The sequence below is a fragment of the Poecilia latipinna genome, unplaced genomic scaffold, assembly GCF_001443285.1.
Source record: "Poecilia latipinna isolate Pla-1442-1.1 unplaced genomic scaffold, P_latipinna-1.0 Scaffold652, whole genome shotgun sequence".
NCBI lineage: Eukaryota > Metazoa > Chordata > Actinopteri > Cyprinodontiformes > Poeciliidae > Poecilia > Poecilia latipinna.
The window spans coordinates 136,124-155,259 of record NW_015113268.1 but is presented as its reverse complement, the minus strand read 5'-3'; the positions used below and the strand labels follow the sequence as shown (position 1 = coordinate 155,259).

Sequence of the window (19,136 nt, the reverse complement as noted above, 5' to 3'; positions counted from 1 at the left end):
CATAAGATATACAATGTGATTGAATTGCATTCACTGATTGCTTACATTCTTAACAACAATCTGTTATTTCTGTGCTCTGTTTTTATATCTGCCTCCTTTTCTCCTCATGCTGCCCAGTGTTAGGCTTTAAGCCATCCAGGAAAATTTCAGTTTAACAGTAACTTTCTAACTCTGTAATGTCTTCTAAACCGCCTTCCACAAGTCAATCGATATTTTACATAATACAGCATTTTGTATCAAGATATCAAAACATAGCTTCACCATCCAGTTTAAAAATATGATTTTTGCAGGAGGTGTCACTAAAGGTGCATCAATCCGTGAGAGACAGCGGAGCACTAATTTGATTTGATTTCTACACCAGCAAGAGCTGTATGCGGGAAAGTCTTATCAAATACATAAATAGACCAAATAAATCATTTTAGCTGTGGTATTAAAAGTAATTACTCTCACACAGCGAGGGTTAACAAGTTGATGTAGCTTTCGTTCTCGGTGCATACGCTGTAAAATGAGCTTCTAGCTAAAATTTAAATTGTCCTTGGCACACAGAAAAACTGGATGAGTTTCTCCCAGGGCATCCATCTGTGCAGCACATTTTATCCAATCACTCCATTGAATATCTGCATTATGTTTGAATGGTGTAGGAAGACATTCCGCCTTTGGTAGATAACAATCCAGCATCACCTTCCTACACAACTGATATTTTAAAATATGCAATTTGATCTTTATGTAAGCAGGGCTGCTAGGAATTCCTTTGGGTAAGGTGATAAATTTCATGGCGTGAGCATCATCTGTGGTGCCACATGTACCATACATGTGTGTCTCTGCTACAGGGTTTATCCACGTGCTTCTTAAATGTTGTGACAGTGACCAAGTAGTTAACTGTCTTCCCATATTTTAACCCATAATAACTGGAACATTGACCAACATATTTGATGAGTATTGATGATGACACTTGAGAAAATGTAATGTTTTGTTACTGGTTTCATAACTGGTGACTGTATGACGTCTTTATGATGTAAAGCACTTTGAACTGCCTTGTTGCTGAAGTATGTTATACAAAAAACATGATTGACTTGATTGATTCTTAATTTTATGATGCTCAACTGATGAACATTCATTGGCCTCACCTTGAGGAATACACAATATGACTCCAACTGCTGGCAGCCTGACCTACTTTCTGATTGATTGAGCTCATAATTATTTGACCTCTTATGGTTTCTCATACAGCATCTAAATGTCACCCTCTGATTGTCAGTTTATTATTAAATATGGTAAAAGTTAAACTAACCCATCCCAGAGTCAGTACAAACGGGGAACTGTGTACTCTTCATGCATGAAGTTTACAAAAAAGCTACACACAAACTTCATAAAGGACTTGATGTTCCATCAAAGACCATCATCTACTCACTCATTGGCCCACTTGAAGCACATTTTTAGAACAACACACTGAGAAGGATGAGAAACTGTGTGAGAACAGCCTTAATTCTTAGCTTCTTTATTTTTTTAAGTAACTTCACTCTCTGGTTCGTAACGCAAGAAAGCGTTGTGCAAGTTTTTCACCAACACTTCACGCCAAGAAAAGGAAACTTTTACAGATTAATCCCACAGTGGAACCACCAGGTCAGAAAATAATCACAATTTCATTAATGGAAATGATCTTTGTGATGCAACGTGTTGAGCATACATGGAAGACATGCCATGTTACCTGGCAGTGCACTGCCGAGGTGAGAACCGAAGCAGCTGCAAACAACTGCTTTATAGCTTTAACTAAAAGCTGCACATGCATCGCCTCATCCCATGTTTGACATTCCTTTCGCTTTAGGGGCGACAGGTGGCTGTAATAAACAGATTGTGAATGAAAATGAGAATAACATGTTGTAAATTTCCAATGTCTCTCGGAAAGACAGGGTGTGTGCATCACTTTCTCTCTTGCTGTAGAGCACTCGACCTCTCCATATGGACCGCCTGGAGACCGACCAAAGGAATATAATTTAAATACACAAATACTGAGCTTTTTGATGCCTTCTAATTACAAACATCTGTCAGAGGGATTTACTGGCTTGTGCCTGGTGTTTTTTATTGTGCATGTGTTTTTCTCTGGTTATGCATTGTCATGTTTTAACATAGGATTAGTCCTTTCATGTGTGACAGTACATTTGGGTGTGAGTGAAAGTTTTGTTGCTTCAGCTCAGCTGGTCTATCCAAAGGGCTTTTGTGTTTTATTCTAACGCCGCCGTTTACAGCCTGTGTGTAAGAGCGCGCCTCATCTGCAGGCAGCAGCTTGTGGCTAAATGCAGTGAATGTAGCATGAAGAGTGTTAATCCATCACTAGCAGAGGTACAGTATATCTGACTGGCTGATGGGGATTTCATTTAGCGTATGCAAATAGCCTGTCGGAGGCACAATAAATTTGCGGCTGAGTTCTTTCCCCTCTCTCCTTTTCCAGAAGAATTGATAGTGGAGCCAATTAGGGAGCACATTCACTAGTGTCACAGTATCTTGTTGCAGCTGGTTTGACAAGTACTTTCTAAGTCCACCCAGACAAGGTCTGCTTTCTGAAGACCACTCATCATTCCCCCCAAAAAGGAAAGTTTAGGTGTGTGTGCACAAGTTGGAACTTACTGTGGATTTATCTCAACCAATTTCTCACCAATATTTGATTAAAAGTTTTTAGAGAGTTTCTCTCTTGGGATATTTTCTTGTTGGAAAACCCAATGCTAGCCAAATTTCAATCATCTGATCCAAACTGTCATCCCTCGTAGAAAGACTTTTTTTTTAATGTCCTGAAAAAATCCCAATGCCAGAATCAGGATTTTTGTGAAGGAACTCTGCTCCAAAAAATAAGTTTCCCATTGCCATAACTAAAAAAGTTTCACACCAAGAAATATGCTCCTACTTCAAAATTGGAAAGTTTGTCTGGAAGAGCGGAGGGAATAAGTCAGAATGAGGACTATCTCCAAATTATTTGATCTCACTTCAGCTCAAAAGTCAGATCATAAGTTTAACATCGAGTAAGACAATGATCTCAAACACACATGCCAGTATATCATAGTAAGCTAGTGAAGAAGTTGTTGTTTCCTATGTTACATAGCTTGCTACTTAAATCTTAAAAAAATCTTTATTGGCACAATGGTGTCTAAATATAAACTTCACATGGTCTTCTTCCTCTGCTACCTGTAAATACAAACATAAATATTTTGGAGTGTGAGTGAAAGTAAATTCTGAAACATCTGTAAGAACTTGTCCTGATACCTGCCTGGTTTCCTCCTGCAACAAATATCTTTTTCTCAGCAAGTTATACTTTTTCCTTACCTAAAAAAAAACTTGCATCATCAATCCCTGCTGCTGGCCTCTAATGTTTCCTCCATCACTTTGCTCTTTATTTTTATTTATTTTTTTTTATTTTCAGATACTACTTGACAACTGCATTATTTTGTCCGAAAAGGCAGCAGATACAAGTAATTTAATTTTTAGTTATCTGAATTAATTTTGCACATTAGCGCTGCCACATTTGACTAAAAGTGATGGGTCACTTTCTGTGTTCATGCCATAAAATTAAATTATGTGGCATATTACCCTGTTAGCTTGTCTCTTCCATTTTATGTGCTAAGCAATAATTTTCATACAGAAATGGTGCTTTATTAAACATTTCATGTTTAGTGTTGCCATTTGGCACTTAATGATCTGAGTACATACCCTGCTTTGTTTGAGAGTAATTGAGTCAACTCAACCAGAGTTTGGCAGCTAAAGCCTTTTGATTTTTATTAGTACATAGTTTAAGAACTAGAATTAAAGTTGGCAGCATTTCTAGAATATGTGTAAGGGGTGAAACATTACCAGCAAACCAATCAGCATAAATTAACTGAATCAAGAGACGTAGTTTAATGTCCAGCTAGAATAATCTCAGTATGTTAGGGTTAGGGTCAGTATATGCTAGTGGGAGGAGTTCTTGTATTTTATTTTTTATTCATTGAGACTGTTTCTTATATATTCATTATAGTCTGAAAAGGACTTAGTCAAATAATTTAAATGCTCAAAATGATGAAAATCATGTTAAGATGAGTATATTTTCAGCCTCCTACTGGATATATGTTTAAAGTATGTAATCCCAGAACAATCTGAGAGTCCTCCTTATTAGTTTACATTAAAACCCAAATATGTTTATTAGGGGAGTGATGTTATCTGAACCTTTATTGGCCAACATTTTACATTTTACAAATTACATGAAAGTGGAAAATGTTATTCCTAATTGTGGAACGAGAGCTAAATTCACAGGAATTTGTAGCTGAAGTGTGTCGGCTCACTTCAAGCTGCTCTGAACATGGAAAAAACGCAGCCCAGACACTGAAAGATGAAACAGGTTTGATACGGTTTTGTTCAGGCTGATTTGTGCCAAATTGGTTACTGAAGGTTACAAAATATTTAATCCTGGATTGCCTGGTAGAAATGTAAAAGAACTAAGTGCAAAGTATCAGCAGGAAAACAGATGAAAAGAAAGGAAAGCGCTTTAATGGGCTCACAGTCATACAATGTAAAAAGAAATTGACTTGCTGACATATTTTTGCTCAACAAAGACAACCAATAAACAGAAACCTATTTTCTGAGCGGTTTCAGTTTTTCTTTTTTGGTCTTTTGTTTATGCAGCACCGGCAGTGTGCTGTCAGTGTGCTATGGGAGTGATTACAGACAGCAGCTTCTGGCAGGGGAGAACAGAGCTGCTGTCAAAAGGCCTTTGGTCCTTTTTTTCTTTCTGAACAGCTCACATTTAGGGAGGATAAAGCGAGTTAAATGCCATGGTAAAAGTTAAGGAGGGGATTTTTTACCCAGGGGTTATGAAAAGTAGATGAAAATATCATCCACCTCTTCTCTGAATGGATTTCTTATTTTGGTTTGTTGGGGTATGGAAGAAAAAGAAGCTGACTGAGTGGGATCTTTGATGATTCAGCTAAATCTAACTATGATGCTACTAGATTATGCAAAGTATATTCCATATATATGAAGATAAGATGGAACATAAGACTTTATTGATTTATTGCAAAGCAGATGGTGCCTTTTTTCCTTAAAGTGTGTATAAGGATGGCAGAGACAGCACGATGCAGCTTATCCACACAATCAAGCAAAATTTTAATCATAATTATGCCATAAAAATTATAGATCGCAGAGATCACAAAAAAATTATAGATGCATGAATAAATTATGCAGTTAGAAACAGAGAATTAAAAATGAAAGAGTTAGAAAGATTAATTTAAAATGCCTAAAGAAAGAAGCTGATGGTGATGCAGTGGAAGCTTAAATATGCGGGGGGTTTTGGTTTGTTTTTCATTTCTCCTGGCACGGCTGCAAATGTTTCCTTATAGCTTCACTGTAAGGTAGTGTGTGTGTTAAACCACATAGCAATGGGAATGAAAACTTCTGATCTGAAAGGCTTTAGCAAAATAAAAATTTCCTCACACTGCTTGTGAGTGTCTGACTGCATCAGTGTGAACATTCAATTTCCACTGCCTTACTTACCGAATGCTGTTAATTTAAAAGAATTATTGAATAACTCGGGGCTGCAATAGTAAATTGGGCACAGCAGAGTTTCTGAATGTCACATCTAGCCCATTCTGAGCTTCACAGTAAATTGAAGAAATAAGTAAAAAAAAAAAAAAAAAAAGTTAAGGAGTTAATTATTTCCCCACTATGTGGGGAAATATTTAATAATGTTACTACAACATTATAATAATAATGTTACTACAACATTATAATCAAATTATTGATGAATAGTTGTAATTAGACCAGAAAAGCAATTTTATTTTTATGAAAAAAATCCCTTTTAATATATTTTCAGCATTGTTAGAGTCTTCATTTCTCTAGTGCACTGTGTTTAAATTAATGCCATCCTTTAGATAGTTGAATTTTTCATTTATAAATTGAATGTTTCCTAAAAACTCAACATTGTATTGGCAGTTTCTTTTTTTTTTTTCAAAGCTGTCAGGTACTTAAGGATCTCAGATTAATCAAATATTGTGAAAAAGTGAAATACTGGAAACTCATGGTGTCACACTCCAAACAGCTAATTAACTCAGAACACCTGCAAAGGTTTCCTGATCCTGTAAATGGTTTTAATTTGATGCAAAAAAAGTGTTTCCATTGTAGTTTTGTGAAAAGGCATTAATTTTGATGCAGGTGAAATCCTAATGCAACAACCTTTTATCAAAAAAATAGATTTTTCCATTAAGAAAATGTATTTTTGTACTTCTAATATGTGCAGCTTTAAGGTCAATGGAAAAACAGCTTTCCTATTTTTATTGATCTTATATAATATTCAAATGATTTTTGGTGAAATTTTGTTTTTGTTTTTTTTTACATATGGTGAGATGCATCTATATGGTATGAGTTTCACTTTCTAGAGTTGGTGATGAAGAACATTTATGGTAGCCTATTTATTCTAATCATTTTTAGATACACCTGTATAAATAACCATGGCAGAGTAACAGAAAAGACGGACATATGTGTAGATGTGTTAATGATTTTTGCCTTAAGGTATTTATTACTTTTTTAGTATATCAAGATTTTTGTATAATTTTCAAACTTTTGCTACTTGAGTCTAATTTCAAAAGTGCATGATAATGCTTTACAAAAACATTTCCATCAACAATCGTAGCCTAAAATGAAAACTATAACATTTATAGCTATAGCGGTTGCTATATAAATCATTACTTTCTACACGTTAAAGAGTTTCTATTTTATCTTTCAGACATCGATGAGTGCACTTTGCAGACACACACCTGCTGGAATGATAGTGTGTGTGTAAACCTCCCAGGAGGCTATGACTGCATGTGCACAACTGGTCCAGGCTGCAGCGGAAACTGCCCACAAGACGAAGTTATAAGACGCAATGGAGAAGACTGGAAACCCACCTATGATCGCTGCGCTCTGTGCTCATGCAAGGTAAAGTTGAAATCAAACATACTGTGGGTAATTTCATTCAATTAGTTAAAGGAAACTAGTTCAAATGGTGTTCAGTTTAAAAGTTTCTTACCATTTCCCAAGTTAAAAATCCAATCTCAAATTATTATGTCAGGTCATTTTTGCCTTCAATGTAAAACAGAAAAGTGGAAACTGCCTGATTTCTTGAATTTAACCCTCTATGGAACAATTATGTTGTTTATATTCTATTAAATGTAGGTTTAATAAAACTAAAACTTAATTTTTTATTTTTTTTTTTTGTAAAGATTGTCTTCCATTGCTATGCTATTCCTCTCACAGTTAACCTCTAGTTTATGTTATGTAAGCAAACACACATTTATCAAAGCATAGCAGACTACAACAAAAGTTGTGAACAATAAAATGAGGATGAGGAGGAAACAGAAAACAAGTGAATAAGTACAGAACAAGATGGAAATAATCATGTTTAGCAGCACATGTTACACTGGCAAAATGAAATGAAGGGAGAAAACCTGCAATAATAATCCCTTTTACTGATCTTAGGTGCTCAAATGAAAATAGAAAATCCATTCTGTCCATCTGAAGGAATTGTTCAGTGATTTATCTTGGCGTTCCCAAAAGTAAACCTGTGCCTTACAACAATCCTCTGGCTTAGTTGTTTTTGCAGCGTTAGTGAAATGGCGAAGAGTCTCAAAAGTTAACAAATACAGTCGAGAAGAACTTCTCCTACTTTGGGAATTTTATCAGCAATACTATTATGGTTCAGTTTTCTTTTAAAAGGGGAAAAATAAAAGTGTGTGACAGTTTTGTATCCCTATGGTGGCCTTTTCAATATCCTTGAGTATTTGTCACCAGCTCAGCCGTGTCTCTTATCAAACTTGTCCCCAGGCCAGCTGGAACACCTTGGACCAGTATACGCCAAGTGACAGCAAATCAAAGACATGACTAACTGCTCAAAATTCCTACGAGAATTTATTCTTATATTTAGTCTAAGACTGAAGGTGTTTAGAGCAGGATGCAGAATATCCCTGGAGTGGAAAAAGACTGCCTGGTCATCGCATACAAGAATCTCTGATTGGCGATATTTTTTTTCCTAATGGAAAATGACAGAACTTCAGCATAAAACTCCAAATAAAACTAGTTTTTACCATTATATAAAAGAAGCATCCTTCCAGATATGTTTTTACAAGTTTTAAAATATAAGTGACATGAAACATGTCTAGTTATTTCATTCTGGGTCCACTGAGGGCTTTCTCTGAATATATTCACTGTTTAGACCGATCTATTTTAGAGAAAGACAAAAGATCACATTTTAAGTTTTTTTTAAACAGGCACTTTATTTTTCTATTATTTTATCTGTATACATTAAATTGCTTTTCCCAGAATCTGTTGGTGATTATAATGTTGACACTGTGAAAAATTGTTTGATAAAAAAAATCTTCAAATCTGTTCTTGTTGTCAGTTCCAGCCCAATTCTGCCACACACCTTCTGCACAGCTGCCAATCCGGCACTGATTTAGCTAATATGTTCTACCCAGATTTATGAACCACACCAAAAACTTATGGAATATATCTGATGCTTCTGTCATCAGAACGAAATACACCCCCGCCTGTTTATCATTGCATCACACTGTGACAAATATTTGTGGCAGTTTAATGACTTCCTTCTGTACTCAGGAGTCATATCGAGGTAGAGAACAGTGGCTGCAGGAAAGTGAGATATTGATCATATTTGTCTTTGGGAAGGAGAGACTCTGAGGTTAAGATTTATATAAAAGAGAGAAATAGGTGTTTGATCTAAAGTGACGGCTGAGAATGATTGAGCCAGTGAGCATCAGAATGTTAGAAAATGTCTGCTACACGCTGCATGTTAGTTGTTCTACTTTCACTACCATTTGTTTCTTAGTGGTTGGCTTAAGACAAAATACTACTAACGTTACATTTTTTTTAAAATTTACAATCATAGAATGTGTTTCATAATGCATTATTAGATTATGACATTTATTTCACTGACTTTGGGAAGGAGAAATAAATGCTTACTCTTTCTGTACCTGTATCTTTTAAATTAAAGCACATCTTGTACTGTTTTAGTGGCAGCAGCAATGCATGCAAAAGGCGACCTAATTAAACGTGATGTAAAAGTAAAAACCACAAATATCTAAAACATTTAGCTGCTCAAGTTCGTTAATCGTTGCTTCAAAACCTAAAAGAACTATTCTAAATGGAAGCAATCCAGTCACTTCATACACATTTTCATCAAGAGAAGTAAATACAGTCAGAAAAAAAGGAATGTTGCAGTTAACACTATGACTTAAGTAAGTGGCAGCCATATTGGATTTTGAGGTTGGGGTTGGTGTGAGGTTTTCAATTATTTATTTGAAAATTTGAAGTACATTTACATTTTATTTTTGCTTGAAAATGGAAAGAAAAATGAGTCTGCATCCTTCTAGAGATCATGAAGTACGGATGGATCAGAATGCTTTATTCTTTTCTCTTGTTCATGCCCTCTTGCAAAAATGTCATAGCACTAGAACATTTTCACATTGTGTCACTCTGCAATCCCGCGTGGCTCCTGAAGAAAATTGGTTGTCATGGATTTTCTCTTAAGGTAGCGCCATCATTTTGTATAACAAAATAATAGAGTCTTTAAAAAGAAGTCTACAAACGCTTTTAAGAAAACCTTTTAACAGAGCAAATCATAAGATACGTTTTGTCTTCATTAAAGTGCAGAGAAAAAAAGAGGGTAACACTTTATTTGAAGGGGGTTGAATAAGACTGACATGACACTGTCATAAACATGACATAACACCTGTCATGAACATGAATAAGCCTTCATGAATATTTATGACTGTTGTCATAAAGCATCATTTAGTCAATTATGACACTTTTAATACAAAGTTGACATTATTCAAAATGTCTTTGTTATGACAACTTGACATTAACCAAGAAATCATTACTGATATAAATTTGTTATAAAAGAATTACTGATTGCACTTTAAAAATTAGGTAACTTTATGTTATTAAAGGTAAAGTTTAAACAGTAATGATTTCTTGGTTAATGTCAAGTTGTCATAATAAAGACATTTTGAATAATGTCAACTTTGTATTAAAAGTGTCATAATTTACCGAATGACGCTTTATGACAACAGTCATAAATATTCATGAAGGCTTATTGATGTTCATGACAGGTGTTATGACATGTTTATGACAGTGTCATGACAGTCTTATTCACCCCCCTTCAAATAAAGTGTTACCAAAAAGAGTCCTAATTTGTCTTCCATTCAAATTCTGGACAGGAATTGGCACTATTTTGCTTAGCACAGCAGTGTAGCTTTAGCTTTTATTTGCAGGCATAATCTCACTGCTGACATTAAAATTTGCAGTTTGCCATCACAAACATTCCCTGCGAGGAAGTTCCAGTAAGCGGTGCTTTCCCTGCATGTCAAGGGCCATTACTGGACAGACCATGGCCATCAGAAATGGCACCACATAATGAAGCTGTTGCCATAGCAGGACAATAAGGATCAATAAAACATTGGCCCTGCGCTGCCCTTTTATGCCATACAAAGTGATTTTAGGGCCGTCATGCATTTTCTAACGACCTTTTTATGTAACATTTTTACATCTCTATAACAAAGTCTTCCTGGGGGCAGACTTGCCGGCTGTGCACAGTAAAAGGGATCATAAAGTTTTCTCTTTCCAGGTACAGGCGACGAATAGCTGTAGCTGGCAACACAGTGGCAGAGGGACGTTAATGATGAGTGATTTTGATGCATTTGACATTCGTTCAGATCAAAATCATTTTGGTAACCTAACTGACCTAAAACAGGAAGAGTTTGGTCTCATTGCATCCTTTCATACTTCTAACTTTAAATAAAATAAAATAAGAATAAGAATAAGAATTTATACACTGAAAAAGCACAAAATCTTATCAAGTATTGTTGCCTAGTTGCTAGTTCAAATATCGTAGTACTTGAAATAAGACAAATCTACCTTTTCAGTAAAAGGAATTGATGAAAAAGTACTAGTTCCATATTGGCAGATAAATTTACTTAAAACATTTTTCCCCATGTTATAAGTGAAATAATCTGGATTTTGTACGTTCTTATCAATATCTAGGAATGTTTTCACTTAAGACAAGCTTCTATATCTTGCTGAAAATTACTTTTCAGTTAGTTTTGTCTTAATTCAAGTGTACTAAAATATTTGCTATGGAAACTAGACAAACAATATTTAGTAAGATAGTGTGTTTTTGCAATGTAGCAATTCTTGGGACTTTTGTTATTAGTTTGTAGATTTGTCCCTCTTTGTATTCAGATGCAGTTCTTTTCAGTTAGTTTTCATTGAACTGTTGTCATTTATTTATATTCTGATTTGAGTTGAAGTCTTTAGATACTGTTTTTCTCTTTCCTGTTTTATTTTGAAAATTCCTTTTCTTTGTCTGAATTCCAATTACTTCCTGTATTTGAGTTATTTTGGCACCTGTTGGTAGGAGCTTTGATCCAACCATGTCTTTGTGTGTGTTTTTGTTTCTAGTTTACACACTTATTACTACACAGGAACTCTTTAGTCTTATTTAATGTCAGAGAGTAAGATGAAATATTAGAAGTATCTGATTTTACTTGTGTTTGCCTTATAGAGGCTTGTGTTAATTTGCTAGTTCCTGCTGTAACCCGTATTGCACAGGACGGACAGACGTTCTGCAGGAGGAGACCCTGTGACTGTGCAGACCCAGAGGAGGATCTGTTCTGCTGTCCCAGCTGTGACAACCGGCCCAGCAGTCAGTGTCTGGACCAGAGCGGACGAACGCTGTACCGCAGTGGAGCGTCCTGGATGTACGGGTGCCAGCAGTGTCGCTGCATGGTGTGTACATATGAGAACGATACATAAAATCAAAACAAATTCACACACGTTCAGATTTTTTTTTTCTTTTTCCAATAGCATTACAGCAGTTTCTGATATTAAATTCCTTAATATGGAATTAAAGCTTAATTTGATTAAACAATGATACAGAGCCTTCTTATCAATATGAAATTCAGTGCTGAGACGTCTAATGCGCTGCTCAGCTGTGTGTGACGGCTGAGATAATAACCACATTTCTAATTTGAAATGTGACAACACATTAGTGGGAGCTTTACTTTTATCTGCAGAAAAATGTGTTAAAAAGCATGAAGCAAAATTTCTGAATTCTCTTGCCTCTTTGTTTTTATTTTTGGCCTGTGCCTCTGCAGGAGGGGGAGGTCGACTGCTGGCCTTTAGTCTGTCCCGTATTATTATGCGAGTACACGGCAGTGGCAGAGGGTGAGTGTTGCCCGCGCTGCGTCACAGACCCCTGCTTGGCTGACAACCTGTCGTACGACATTCGGCAGACGTGCACAGACCCCACAGGTGTCACTCGCCTCAGCGGGGACACATGGCATATGCCCAAGTCGCCCTGCACTACCTGCAAGTGTAAGGTAGGTCAAAGCATCAATAATCACCAAGCGACTCCATTTCAAGCTTTAACTACACATTGAGTTTTAAACAATGAATAGTTTATTACTACTAAGGACACATATTTTATTTAAAAAGTACTTGTTCAGGTGGTAGATAATTTCACTTATAACAAGACATTTTCCCATGTTATAAGAGAAACATCCTGCTTGTGAAACTAGTACTTTTTCATCAATTTTACATAATTATTGACTTAAAACAAGTTTCTATATGTTGCTTAAAAGTTACTTGTACGTTGGTTTTGTCATATTCCAAACATGCTAACAGAGTTGTATTAGAAAGTAGACCAAAAATACTTAGACTTTATATCAGGGGTGTCCAAAGTCGGTCCTCGAGGGGCGGCATCCTGCATGTTTTAGTTCTCTCCCTGGTGGTAGTAACAACCTCCTCAGCAAGTCAATGTTATCCTTAGGCCTTTAACGAGCCATCATTTGATGCAGGTCTATTAAACCAGGGAGAGAAATAAAACATGCAGGATACCGGCCCTCGAGGACCGACTTTGGACACCGCTGCTTTATATTTTTGCAATGTATTCCATCCTTAGCAAGATATAAAGTTTTATGCCTTGCTGAACTAAAATGAGCAACAATCCAGTTGTGTCTGGTCCGTTGTGTTTATTGGCCCTTTCGTTTTTGTTTTTTGTTTTTTTATTCCAGGTTTGGATTTGGAAAAAAAAAAAAAAAAAATGTTAAGTTACTCTTTTGTACAACTCATTGATTTCTGAATTCACTACAACTGAAGTGGAACATGAAAAAAATAAACATGATCTGCTGAGCCAAAATAATGCAATATCTGCACTGGGGAATCGGACAGGTTGTAGTAAACCATAATTATCCTTTGAATTGAACACTCATTATCTCAGCTTGATCTAATTCCCTTCACTTCTCTAAAATGGTTTTCAACTGTTTTCGATGTGAAGGTAACAATTAGTCCAACGTTCACTCGAAAACTTCCCAGAACTTGTAAAATGGCTTTCATTAAACCACTGATTAAAAAGGGATGCAATAGATTGTTGTGTCATCTCTAACTACCAGCCAATCGACAAGTTTCCCCTGCAAGCAAGAGTTTGTGACAACACTGTTTAACATTTCCCACAGTGCTGCCAGAAGAAAGCTGCAAATGACCTCAGACTTAACACTTGTTAAAGAAAGTTTTCTGTGCTTCATTGTTTTGGACAAAATAGAAAAGAAAGTAACAGAACAACAGCATTTGGAAAAAGGTATTAAATGTTGCTACCTTAATTGCTTAAAATGCCATATTATAAAGGTAATTTGAACCAACTTACGTACCAAAACCTGAACATTATCTTCCCTTATGAGGCAGACTAAAGCTCATGTGTGATTTCATCTTTAACTGCTTCTTTCTCCCACTTTATCTGTTTGTTTTTTGTTTTTTTTTTTAGTTGCACCCAACAACTTTAGAAAGAGTGTAGTTTTTGTGCCTATCCTGCTACAATGTTATCTTACATAAATCGAATCAAGACTTCTGGGGGAAAGCGGCTCCTTTAGGGGTGTCATAACTCCGTTCCTCTTTACAGCTGTTTGCCAACTCAGCTCTTTTCAGTTCAGAGATGGAGCAGTAGGTTGCATACATTCTGTATTTATTCCATTCATCCTTTTTTTTTAACAACACCTGCCAGTATTAATAATAATAAAAAACATCCCAAGTAATTCAGTAAATGGCAACAGAACTTCCTGCCGCATTCATTTTTTTGACTACCATGACCTGGATCAGAGAATTTATGTCAGCATCTTTGGTATCAGCAGCTGTTGTGCAGACAGATCAGGGTCACACTGTGAACCTGGTCTTTATAAGGACCTCTGCTGCTGAGTAAGTCCATATGCTTGATTGATGCTGTTAGAGACATAGTTTGCCTTAGCTTTGGCTGACCTGACATAAAGGTTTCTGTAATGACACAGTAGCAGGTCGTACACTCCATTACTCAGTAATATCATATAGAAATCGAATATCATATGATTTGAAATTTGAAGCTCAGTTAGAAGATGTTAACTCTTGAAACAGTTTTTAGATATACAAATCCTTTGTAAAAAAAAAAAAGAGCAAATGTTGATGGTTGTAATGAGATCTGTCCTGAGCACACAGGCATATCTGATGAACTGCATTATTCTTCAAATACAGCAGATTAAAAATTCACAGGATCTAAAAAAAACTCTAAAAGGAATGAGGAGAAAACAAGACTTGTCAAAAATATGTCTATTTAAAAGATGTTAGCCATAAAGCTTTTATGACCTATGATTTTGTATTTGTCTCAGTTGTGCATAAGTTTTAATAACATCACTGACAAAATGACAGTTAATGACATTTTGTTCTCCATTTATAAAACTCTGTTCACATTTGATGTTCAGTCCCCTGAGTTTCTCTCTCCATATTGAGTGAAAATTTATGTGTGCCATGTTGAAATACAATTTATAAATAAACTCTGCACTTTTGCTTAAACTCTACCAGCTTTTTCTAAAATCTGAAGTCTTGTTAGGCAACAGTGGCTCATTCTCTGGACTTTACAATCAACATGTATAATGTATAGCCGTCTGCATTATTTAATGCTCCCTCTGTTGTCTTGTCATGCTGTGTTGTTCAGAACGGGAACGTTTGCTGCTTGGTGGAGCTCGACTGCCTTCAGAACAACTGAAACTCATTCCTCCTCTTCTTCTCACTACGGGACTGTCATACGGCCTCCTCCATCAGACAACCTTCCCACTGGATCCATAAGACAGACTTGCACACAAAAGTGTGCATGACAGTGAGTGTACAGGAAGCACACACTGGGCAGACTTTGCGTGTCGAAGCGGCATCCTTTTGCTGCAACTCTGACAGCGAGCGAGCGAGTGTGTGTGTGAGGCTCAGGAGAAGATCTGAGGTCATCGTCACACTAAGTGTTGTATATGTGTCTTTGTGTTTGTTTTTTATCCCTTAATGTCTCAAGAACATGTGTACAAACTCTAACAAGCTACCACCGACAAGCAGGTGGTCACGTGTTTCGGTGCTCCATGCATCTGTACTTCTTAAATATTGGCTCACTCTGAATTGGTCATCTAAAGAAGATATCACAAAACAGGTTCACCTTTAATGTTTTGTCTCATTGAAAGAACTGGTAGTTTTAATAAAACCACAGAATCTGAATAATTTAACCTTTAACTGATGTGATGTGGAATCAGTTTCCAGCCCGGCATCAAGTTGTTCTTGTTGGTGATTTTTCAAATTTGATAAATGATCTTGCTCCTATTTTATGCATAGAAAGTAACATTTTCTGATGTTAACATTTTTTTTTAAAATCATAATGTGGTAATCAAAGCTGCATTGTAATTATAATTTGCTGTCTTCTCATCATAAAAGTGACCACAACTTGTATGTTATATATTTAATTTGATCTTGCACTTTTCTGCTTGCTTTGCAGCTCCAATTGACTGTATGAAAGTAAACTCATTAATAAAAGACTACAATATCTTAATGTTTATAAAGCTGGATATTACCAACATACATTTTTGTTGTAGGTCTGCAGGTTTTTGGACCAAAATGAAAACACTTCTCTGATGGTTTTGATCTGTTGATGATATAGATCTGCTTTCTTTATTGGTTAGAAAAATACCAAACACAGAATAAACCACGTCCTTCCCAGTTTCCAGCTTCTGAACAGGGCCATATTTTTAAAATATTTTCCTCTGCATCACTGTCATCTCTCTAATGATGATGATGATGACCAGATGCTAACATTTAACAACAGCACTCACATTATCAATGCTGTGTGATGTGTCATTACCACTTCTTGCAGGTCAGAACAAACACCAGCCCAAGCTCTTGATTAAATCAGCGCAGCTTAGCGATGGGCTGGACTTCTGCTGCATCTCCCAGGGCGCCGCATCCTCAGCACCATATGCCACAAAGAAAAGCAGAGGGACAAAAAAAGAGGGAAAAAAAGAAAGCTGGGGTAATTAAAGCCATGTCACGCAGCCCTGGATTTGAGTATGCCAAGAGGTCACCAAGTGTTGAATCTGTTTACAGACAGCCAGGCTTAATAAGGCGGCACAGTCCTGTGCTTTTACTGCTACAGTTCCGACACCTCCATGCTTTCCTGCTCCCCTTCTATGCTTCAAAGCCTCTCTCCAGTGTCATCACGTTTGTGCAGAGTAAATGTTTTCTCCAAAGTTTCAGTGTTGTTCTGGTTGCAGTGTACTCAATTGCAGACCACCAGAAATAAAAAAAATTACACTATCCGGGATTTTTGGTAAAAGCACGCACTGTGGCAAAGGTTGCAATCATGGAACAACAACCATGATCACATGGTTCGTTTCAGATTTTAATCTGTACGTGTAACTGCAGATCATAGTGTCTTGTTTAGAACAGGAATTAACCTAATTTCTATTTGGTTTTATCACTTCTTAAAATGTATTCAGGTGAAAGTCAGATGTATTGTTGCACTGAGGGGCACAGATATTCATAATGCTGGAAATCGTGGTTAAACTTTATAAGTATTGTTTCACTGACAGTGAATTGCAGAAGTACTTAGAACGCCAGAACTTTTCCAAATATATAACAACCACATACCTCAATGCCTGTTACTGGGATTTTATCTGGTAGAGCAGCAGAAAATGGTTACAAAGATTTTATGAGTAGATAGACTTAGGCTCAATAAACTTGATGTAAAGCATTTATGCACAGCAGATTGTATTGCTTGATATAAATTCTCTATTTGGCCTTTGAATGAGCCATTCAAGAACATAAACATTCTCCGATTCAAACCAGGTCATTGTAGCTCTGACTGTATATCTATTGTTTTCCTCCTACTTGAATGTAAAGTTTTTTCAGGCCACATTTTCCAAGAAGCTGCCAGTCAAACAGAGCATGTTTATGGTGTTACATGTCATTGATTGTTAATGTTCTCTTAAAAACAGAAGAACTGGATTTAAACTGAGATTAAGTTACACCACAGTGAACTCCGTCTACTAGGACACTTCTGATGTCAACTAGCTGCACTGGATTTTATTGATGGTTGCCAGAATAAGGGAGGCTGAATACAAATTAATTTCTCACTTTTCAAGTTTTCATTTGTACAAATGTTAATTTCTATTATCTTAATTGTTACTTGGGTTTGGATTATATTTTGAATTTACTTTTGAGCTACTTTGTGTTGACCTACCACATAAAATAGTAGCAGACTTTGAAGTTTGTGGTTGTAGTATGACAACATATGGAAAAGTTTAACAGGTGTGAATAGTTTGACAAGGTACTGTAGATGAAGATGCATTTTATTGAGTTGTTTGCACGAATCAACTTCATTGGCTTCTGCTAACTGTCTGTAGTTACCGAAAAATAACTGTTGTTCTGCAATTCAACCACCATTCAAGCTTGTTTTGTTTTCCTGTACACCATTTTGGAAATCACCAGCATGTTTGTCTCTTTCCACTATTTCATAACGCAATTCACGTTGTAAAAAGGAAACTGTTCGTTGTGCAGAAAGCACACACACACACAAGGAAATGCATTTAATGTGAATTCTGTCTATATTAGTTGAAAGCAGAAATTTGTACAAAAACTGAATAAGATTCCGAGATTTCTCTGTTGACTGATTTGATATAAAATTACTGCTGTACTACACTATTTGTAAGTCTGTGTGTAAATGTTTTACATACTGACAAAATACAAAAAATATTTTTGTGTTCATAGACAAATTGTGTTACTTTAAGTTTACCGATTTTTCTTTTGGTGTACAAGTTCAGTTTTGCTGTAAATACTGTGTAAATGGACGGGTACTGTAAAAAAAATGATTATGTGAATAATTCTCACTACCACAGCTTCTTAGGATCTGAGTGTTGTAAGTTAAATAAGAGAGAAGCAACATTTCTATTGTTTTTACTATTTATTTATTTTTATATTCTTGCCTTAACCCTTTTTCGTATTCATTAGTTTGTATTTTTTAACTGTTTTAGGATTTAACTTGTCTGAATGTGTATATACAAATACTTCATTAAAACTCAACAGAAATATACTTTTGACATAATAAACATGAACATGCAGTTTTTTCAGGCATCTTTTCCAGCTATTAAGATGATGACATGGACTTTTCCTTGAATCAGTCTTTGTTTCCCTCCTCACCCCAAACATATTTCTGTAACCTGAACTGACTGATCTGTTCACTTGAATCACGAAATTGAATTGTATACATATGTAAAAAAAGACGGTTACAAAAGAAAGCATTTTGCTTGTTTTACTTGATATTAAGAGATCAACAATGTGTTTCTGCTTTATTTATTTATTTTTAAAGAAAGCAGGTCCAAATCTTCTAGCAATTGATGTGCTGTTTTTCATAGAAGACCGCCATGAAGAAATCCACAGGTTTGCTCATTGCCAGATCAGAGTGCCCAATGTAGTTTTACTCAAAGGGTTAAGTGTCATTTAAAGACTGTGTTGTGAAAAGAATTTGCTGTGAACTAATTCTCCTGTTAATAAATACTTAAGTTGTTTACTTTATCCCTCTGTGTGCATTTAGTGTGAAACCATGTATCCTGACATTGGTAGCACTTCCTGCTCCAGCTTTGTGACAAGATACCAACAAAATAATTGTACTTTACTTAACTGAGTCTCATAATTTAGTAATAGTATGTTCTTATTAAAATTAGAAGAAAAAAACAGTTGATAGACAGCTTGTAAAATATTTTATCAAGGGAAAATGTTCTTAATAGTAAAAACATCGTAGG

At 35.9% G+C, this 19,136-nt stretch overlaps 1 protein-coding gene across 1 annotated transcript in view; it reads left to right on the top strand.

Annotated features, from left to right (window-relative positions):
* Window positions 1–18,909, top strand: part of LOC106954391 (protein kinase C-binding protein NELL1) — a gene marked incomplete at its 5' end in the record, with an annotated part of 223,598 nt that extends 204,689 nt beyond the window's left edge. Inside the window, 4 exons of the mRNA XM_015043858.1 lie at window positions 6,740–6,933; window positions 11,617–11,793; window positions 12,162–12,386; window positions 15,023–18,909. Coding sequence (XP_014899344.1) covers window positions 6,740–6,933; window positions 11,617–11,793; window positions 12,162–12,386; window positions 15,023–15,073 — 647 coding nt within the window. The remainder of the gene's footprint in view (window positions 1–6,739; window positions 6,934–11,616; window positions 11,794–12,161; window positions 12,387–15,022) is intronic.
* Window positions 18,910–19,136: the final 227 nt, after the last annotated feature.